The sequence below is a fragment of the Frieseomelitta varia genome, unplaced genomic scaffold (genome assembly GCF_011392965.1).
Source record: "Frieseomelitta varia isolate USP_RPSP 00005682 unplaced genomic scaffold, Fvar_1.2 scaffold_861, whole genome shotgun sequence".
NCBI classification, from domain to species: Eukaryota; Metazoa; Arthropoda; class Insecta; order Hymenoptera; family Apidae; genus Frieseomelitta; species Frieseomelitta varia.
This window is the reverse complement of record NW_025110658.1, coordinates 2,394-10,064: the sequence shown is the minus strand read 5'-3', so window position 1 is coordinate 10,064 and position 7,671 is coordinate 2,394. Positions and strand designations below refer to the sequence as shown.

Below are 7,671 nucleotides of genomic sequence, written 5' to 3'. Positions count from 1 at the left end.
TATAATTTTATCTTGTGCACATTTGCTATTTTTCAATTTTGGCTGCTACAATAAAACAGTACACTGTCGCACGATATATATCTTCAAGCAGTTCTTTTGCTACTCATTCTTTTACCGATCGTTAATTAATTCTTTCATCAATTAATAACATACGTAACATAGTTTTAGTAGTATTAAAATCATTCATGTGAGTCCATTAGAATTTGTTACTGTTATACCAAGTTGTATTTGAGCGGGACGTTGTATTGTACATAGTAAAAGAAATTAATGCTTTATGCAGCATTCGCATGGAGCCATAAGCGATAAGATGACACGATCGCAATCTCAACTTGTTCTAAAAAATATTCTAACAATTCTAATCGTATGAAAGATTGATTAAGAAGATTGAACTATGTTCTACTACAATAAAAATTTGTTTCGTTTGCCTATGTTAATCAATTGTTACATTTCGTGTTTCGTTGCCACTATACACATATTTTCTAGCGATATATCGGTAGTGGTATAATAAATCAGATCGCTTCGAAATCCAATTTTCTTCAAGTACTCTAAACGACCCCAATTCAATAATGATTTTACTTTCCGACCGATCTTTTCCCTCTCATTTGAACTTAAGTTTTTTACGTCCGTTCTGAAAAATATATAATATTCTCTTGGTTTTCAGTGGTTAAAACAAAATTTTTTTAAAATGTTACGTACTTCGTCTGTTCTGAGTCACTTTGAGTTTTTGAAGTATTAGCTGCCTTTAAGCCAAATCCGCAAGTCGCCCAGCTGGCGATACTACACAAAACTGTAAATTCATTTGGCGTAAACCCACACCGTTCCAAGTATTCTTTTCCAACGTACGACGCGTATTCGCATCTATGATGACAACAGAATGCAATGATTATACCAGTGACATTGCATTTAGGTTCACTTTGAATTGCTTGAACTATGCAGCTTAGAGTTAAATCTGTAAAATAATAATTTTTCCCAGTAACTTTTATATAAATATTTTTATATTGCGCAATCCTTACGATAAATTACGAGAAATATATAAAGAAACATACAGTACTTGTAGTACAGTACCTATATAAAGAAAAACAGTACCTGTAGCTACTCCGCATAAGTGTTTCGCAATGCCAACTTTATGTTTGAATCTCTGAATTTCTGTCACATCATTCAGCTTCAAATCTGCAATGTCGGCACGTATTCTTTCCACCAGGAGAAGAGACTGTTCGTTTCTTAATTTATTATCATTCTTATGCCTGTGACTCGAACGATCTACTAATAAAATACAACAGTCTTTCTTGTGTTTTATTATTTGGCCCAACCAGTATGTTAATTTGCCCTTTCCAGCCCCAAATTCAATGAAACACGTATCGTCTTTCACGAGATTTGCATGTTCCAAATGCGACAGCAATGACGAATTTTGCAGGAGATGTTTCTTGGTAGATTTCCCGCAAGAGTTGTCATCTATTTTATCCTTAAGTATTTGATGCTCCAATACTATTTCAGGAAATTGGGGTAATGTTTCTGTAAAAGGGATCAGAGGACTAAAGTATATTTTCAATTCAAATTTGAATATACGAATTACCAACCGTAAACAGCTTTCACTTTGTCTATAACTGTGCCTATTACTCGATCATTGAATTTCGAAAGAGGCACATGCTGTGGTGCTTCGCGCATCTCGTTAGCATTAATTCCCTTTATGATAAACGATGGTCGTGCATCGTTCAAACGCTTTGCATTGCACATCCGTAGGTGTTTTGCCAGTTTAGACTCATAACACGTACTGGAAACGATCTATAAATTGTATGTATATAGAGAAATATGAAATACTTATCAATAATAGAAGCACGCACTTACTGAGTCGGATCAAGTGGACATGTTATTCGTTTATTTTCAAGTACTTCAGGACAATTCAATTCGGACGAGACGTTTTGATGTTCACCGCAGTATTTCTTTCCTTTCTTCACTGTCATTCGACAATAACGCCCCTTTCTTTTCACAAAATACATGCAGTGATTTTCCTCTGCCATCGCTCGTCGTTTTGTAAATTATTTGAGTATTTTATAGATATTCCCAAAGAAGATATGGCGCATACGTATATATACCTAACCTCCAAATGGTCAGTACATCATTGAAATTAAAGTTATGTGAAACTAGATTTACTTAATTGAATAAATAAATGCGTATTATTACATTTGTTAACTTTACTGATTTAAAAGTTCTATTTGTTTCAAAAAATCGTACAATAAGGTTAGTTTAAGCTTCATTTGCATGAAATATAATCCATAGAAAAATATATAAGTAATTATAGCAAACGTCTATACCAGTCATTCCGAAGCATCTGAATTCATATAATCATTTATAGATTGGACATTCAATGCTTTTTTATATCCATGTTTTGAGGATCAGTTGATTCCCATACCATTTTTATGTCACAGCCTACCATATCGATTTAAGCAGGATTTGCACTGCAACGCTACTAGTAATAGGAATTAAAATCAGAAAATATGAATAATGTTGTTACATCTGCATCGAAAATTATTTATTGAATCGATCGTGAACGCTTTTCTACTTGCATAACCATTCTTAAACAATGACCAACTGAATTTTTGATTGTAATATAAATATTTTCTACATAAGTTAGTATTATATGTCATAGATTTATAAATTAGCATCTAGTACACAGTTTTCTTTTGCCACTAATAGTTAGCAAGAATATCATTATATCGTTTTCAGATATTGTTTCCATTTTTTAAACAAATTTTTTAAATTCAATACAAGTGTAAATCGTGATTCTTGTAATAAAACCAAATAAAACAGTATTGATTTATGATACACTATAATGAGACCCACGCGTAGTCATCTCCACGTGGATCTCAGTAATTGATACCGTGTTCCAAATGTTAATATCTTAGAGTGTTTGGGAAAAAACAAAATTTTAATTTCTCCGGATATTATCATTTGCATAACGATATCAAGCTAAGTAGTTGCTAAACTACGCAAACTACAATCCAGTCTACATCTTGTCAAATTTCTTCCTTTATATATTTCACGGTATACACTGGACTATAAGAAAAATTAGTTTTCTCCAGGACAACGAGGGACACCGTAGGATGCGTGCGTTTTAATATTAAGTTGCGTGCATATAAATATTAAGTTTCGTGGGCTTTAATATCAAATTGAATACGTCTCGTATTAGTTGATCATAAATTAGTTACTTCCTGCAAACTCTCTGTGAGCACATTCTACACAACATGACATGTTTTTCATCAGTAGTATCATACCAATTATTTCGTTCAAAGTAAAATAAACGTACCATGGACACAGAATGTGCTGGCAGAGTATGTATCTTTAGTGTGAGAGACTGCTAATTATAGCGATTTATTGTATCATCTAGCGAAATAGTATATATTCTAACATTCAGTGTGTGATTGTGTGAGTGATGAATTTACCGTTAGTGCGATCATTGATTAGAAAACGGAGTTCCATAGTTTAAGCTCAGCACTGCGTCTCAAAGATAAGCTATATATTGAATTTTGAGCTTGAATTATGAAACGTCTGTCAACGCATTACCTAACAAGGACAAGTATAATAAATACTCGGCATTCTTTAAGCAGAATACCAAGCCATGCGTGTTACAGAAGGGTGATGGGATTAGAGAACAGGGCGGGTCACCTCCTCGTGATAAGACCAGGTAATTTACATCGTTTTCCAAACATTAAAATTTGAAAAACAATATCAAGCTAAGAAACAATCGACTGTCCAGTCTATCAAAAACTCTTCATTTCACTCAGTGAAATGGCCTTCCAGAATAAAAAGTTACAAAGTATATTATAGACAAAATACGAACTTACATCGAAGAATACCATCTGCTTTTTGAGATATTCCCACAAAGACTTTTCGAAAAACCTCTGTATCCGGAATGAATATGAAACTCGAGGAGGTGGTGCAACAAGGCCATCCGTCGAGCGGTGTTTCTGATACAGAGGCTTTTCGAAAAAAATTTAGGCGGTAATATCTAGAAAACCAGAAGGTGTATCTCGCAGAAATTTCGTATCTTGTACCAGGAACACATGACTATACAGGAGATAGCACGGTAAGGCCTCGTCCTTAACCAGTTCTTCTGATACAGAGGTTTCTCGAACGAAATTCAAGAAGGAATATCTCGAGAACCAAAAGATGTATATCACTGAAATTTCGAATTTTGTATCCGGAGCACATGAACACCGAGGAGGTAGCACGATAACGTCGTGCCTCACGCCCTACACCTGATACAGCGATTTTTCGAACAAATTTTAAGCGGGAATATCTCGACAGCCAGAACGTGTTTCTCGCTGAAATTTCGGATTTTGTATTAGGAGCATATGACATTCGAAGGGGTGGCACTATAAGGCTCAACCTCATTCTGTGCTCCTGATACAACGATTTTTCAAAAAAATTTCAAGTGGCAATATCTCGAAAACCAGAATGTGTTTCTCGTTGAAATTTCGAATTTTGTAACAGGAGAATATGACCATTGAGGAGGTGGCACGATAAAGTCCTGCCTCTCGCCGTTCTCCTGATACAATGATTTTTCCAAAAAACATCAAGGGGGAATATCTTGAAAGCCAGAACGTGTTTCTCGCTGAAATTACGGATTTTGTATCAGGAGCATAGGACATTCGAAGGGGTGGCTCTATAAGGCTCCACCTCATTCTGTGCTCCTGATACAACGATTTTTCAAAAAAATTTCAAGTGGCAATATCTCGAAAACCAGAATGTGTCTCTCGTTGAAATTTCGAATTTTGTGACAGGAGCATATAACCATCGAAAAGGTGGCACGATAACGTCGTGCCTCACGCCCTACTCCTGATACAGCGATTTTTCGAAAAAATTTCAAGCGGGAATATCTCGAAAGCCAGAACGTGTTTCTCGCTGAAATTTCGGATTTTGTAACAGGAGCATATGGCCATCGAGGAGGTGGCACGATAAGGTCCTGCCTCTCGCCGTTCTCCTGATACAACGATTTTTCCAAAAAATTTCAAGCGGGAATATCTCGAAAGCCAGAACGTGCTTCTCGCTGAAATTTCGGATTTTGTATCAGGAGCATACGACATTCGAAGGGGTGGCACTATAAGGCTCCACCTCATTCTGTGCTCCTGATACAGCGATTTTTCGAAAAAATTTCAAGCGGGAATGTCTCGAAAGCCAGAACGTGTTTCTCGTTGAAATTTCGTATTTTGTAACAGGAGCATATGGCCATCGAGGAGGTGGCACGATAAGGTCCTGCCTCTCGCCGTTCTCCTGATACAACGATTTTTCGAAAAAATTTCAAGCGGGAATATCTCGATAGCCAGAATGTGTTTCTCGCTGAAATTTCGGATTTTGTATAAGGAGCATATGGCATTCGAATGGGTGGCTCTATAAGGCTCCACCTCATTCTGTGCTCCTGATACAACGATTTTTCAAAAAAATTTCAAGTGGCAATATCTCGAAAACCAGAATGTGTTTCTCGTTGAAATTTCGAATTTTGTAACAGGAGCATATGACCATCGAGGAGGTGGCACGATAATGTCCTGCCTCTCGCCGTTCTCCTGATACAACGATTTTTCCAAAAAATTTAAAGTGGCAATATCTCGAAAACAAGAATGTGTCTCTCGTTGAAATTTCGGATTTTATATTAGGAGCATATGACATTCGAAGAGGTGGCACTATAAGTCCGTGTCTCAAGCCTTACTCCTGATACAGCATTTTTTCGAAAAAACTTCAAGCGGCAATATCTTGGAAGCCAGAACGTGTTTCTCGCTGAAATTTCGGATTTTGTATCAGGAGCATATGGCATTCGAAGAGGTGAGACTATAAGGCTCTGCCTCATTCCGTGCTCCTGATACAACGATTTCTCGAAAAAATTTCAAGTATCAATATCTCGAAAACCAGAATGTGTCTCTCGTTGAAATTTCGGATTTTGTATTAGGAGCATATGACATTCGGAGAGGTGGCATTATAAGTCCGTGTCTGAAGCCTTACTCCTGATACAGCAATTTTTCGAAAAAACTTCAAGCGGCAATATCTCGAAAGCCAGAAAGTGTTTCTCGCTGAAATTTCGGATTTGTATCAGGAGCACACGACATTCGGAGAGGTGGCACTATAAGACTCTGCCTCATTCCGTGCTCCTGATACAACAATTTTTCGAAAAAATTTCAAGTGGCAATATCTTGAAAACCAGAATGTGTTATTCGTTGAAATTTCGAATTTTGTAACAGGAGCATATGACCATCGAGGAGGTGGCACGATAAGGTCCTGCCTCTCGCCGTTCTCCTGATACAACGGTTTTTCGAAAAAACTTCAAGCGGCAATATCTTGAAAGCCAGAACGTGTTTCTCGCTGAAATTACGGATTTTGTATCAGGAGCATATGACATTCGAAGGGGTGGCACTATAAGGCTCCACCTTATTCTGTGCTCCTGATACAACGATTTTTCAAAAAAATTTCAAGTGGCAATATCTCGAAAACCAGAATGTATCTCTCGTTGAAATTTCGAATTTTGTGACAGGAGCATATAACCATCGAAAAGGTGGCACGACAACGTCGTGCCTCACGCCCTACTCCTGATACAGCGATTTTTCCAAAAAATTTCAAGCGGGAATATCTCGAAACCCAGAACGTGTTTCTCGCTGAAATTTCGGATTTTGTATCAGGAGCATATGACATTCGAAGGGGTGGCTCTATAAGGCTCCACCTCATTCTGTGCTCCTGATACAGCGATTTTTCGAAAAAATTTCAAGCGGGAATATCTCGAAAGCCAGAAGGTGTTTCTCGTTGAAATTTCGTATTTTGTAACAGGAGCATACGGCCATCGAGGAGGTGGCACGATAAGGTCCTGTCTCTCGCCGTCCTCCTGATACAACGATTTTTCGAAAAAATTTCGAGCGGGAATATCTCGAAAGCCAGAACTTGTTTCTCGTTGAAATTTCGTATTTTGTATAAGGAGCATATGGCATTCGAATGGGTGGCTCCATAAGGCTCCACCGCATTCTGTGCTCCTGATACAATGATTTTTCGAAAAAACTTCAAGTGGCAATATCTCGAAAGCCAGAAAGTGTTTCTCGCTGAAATTGCGGATTTTATATCAGGAGCATATGACATTCGAAGAGGTGGCACTATAAGTCCGTGTCTCAAGCCTTACTCCTGATACAGCAATTTTTCGAAAAAACTTCAAGCGGCAATATCTCGAAAGCTAGAACGTGTTTCTCGCTGAAATTTCGGATTTTGTATCAGGAGCATATGATATTCGAAGAGGTGGCACTATAAGGTTCTGCCTCATTCTGTGCTCCTGATACAACGATTTTTCGAAAAAATTTCAAGTGGCAATAACTCGAAAACCAGAATGCGTCTCTCGTTGAAATTTCGGATTTTGTATCAGGAGCATATGACATTCGAAGAGGTGGCACTATAAGACTCTGCCTCATTCCGTGCTCCTGATACAACGGTTTTTCGAAAAAACTTCAAGCGGCAATATCTCGAAAGCCAGAAAGTGTTTCTCGCTGAAATTTCGGATTTTGTATCAGGAGCATATGACATTCGAAGAGGTGGCACTATAAGGCTCTGCCTCATTCCGTGCTCCTGATACAATGATTTTTTGAAAAAATTTCAAGTATCAATATCTCGAAAACCAGAATGTGTCTCTCGTTGAAATTTCGGATT

The 7,671-nt window shown here is 37.6% G+C and overlaps 1 protein-coding gene across 3 annotated transcripts; it reads right to left on the bottom strand.

Moving 5' to 3' along the window:
- Positions 1 to 397: 397 nt before the first annotated feature.
- Positions 398 to 2,455, bottom strand: LOC122536659 (tRNA:m(4)X modification enzyme TRM13 homolog). 3 transcript variants are annotated; one of them, XM_043669164.1, is made up of 5 exons: positions 1,846 to 2,455; positions 1,578 to 1,771; positions 1,087 to 1,512; positions 697 to 949; positions 398 to 628 (listed from the first exon to the last, which is right to left on the bottom strand). In XM_043669164.1, exons 1-5 carry the CDS (start codon positions 2,016 to 2,018, stop codon positions 442 to 444), a joined length of 1,233 nt encoding a protein of 410 aa, XP_043525099.1. In that variant the 5' UTR covers positions 2,019 to 2,455; the 3' UTR covers positions 398 to 441. The 3 variants fall into 3 exon arrangements, with proteins under 3 accessions (XP_043525099.1, XP_043525100.1, XP_043525101.1); XM_043669165.1 differs by having other exon boundaries at positions 1,578 to 1,782; positions 1,846 to 1,986; XM_043669166.1 differs by having other exon boundaries at positions 1,578 to 1,782; positions 1,842 to 1,962.
- Between the last annotated feature and the right edge of the window lie 5,216 nt (positions 2,456 to 7,671).

What these genes read in the sequence shown, in the direction of transcription:
- LOC122536659 (XM_043669164.1), bottom strand. Translation starts at nt 2,018, where the DNA reads ATGGCAGAGGAAAATCACTGCATGTATTTTGTGAAAAGAAAGGGGCGT. An exon ending in TGTCCACTTGATCCGACTCA is followed by an intron (nt 1,772 to 1,845) that starts GTAAGTGCGTGC and finishes GATCGTTTCCAG; the next exon opens with TACGTGTTATGAGTCTAAAC. An exon ending in AGTGACTCAGAACAGACGAA is followed by an intron (nt 629 to 696) that starts GTACGTAACATT and finishes TATATTTTTCAG; the next exon opens with AACGGACGTAAAAAACTTAA.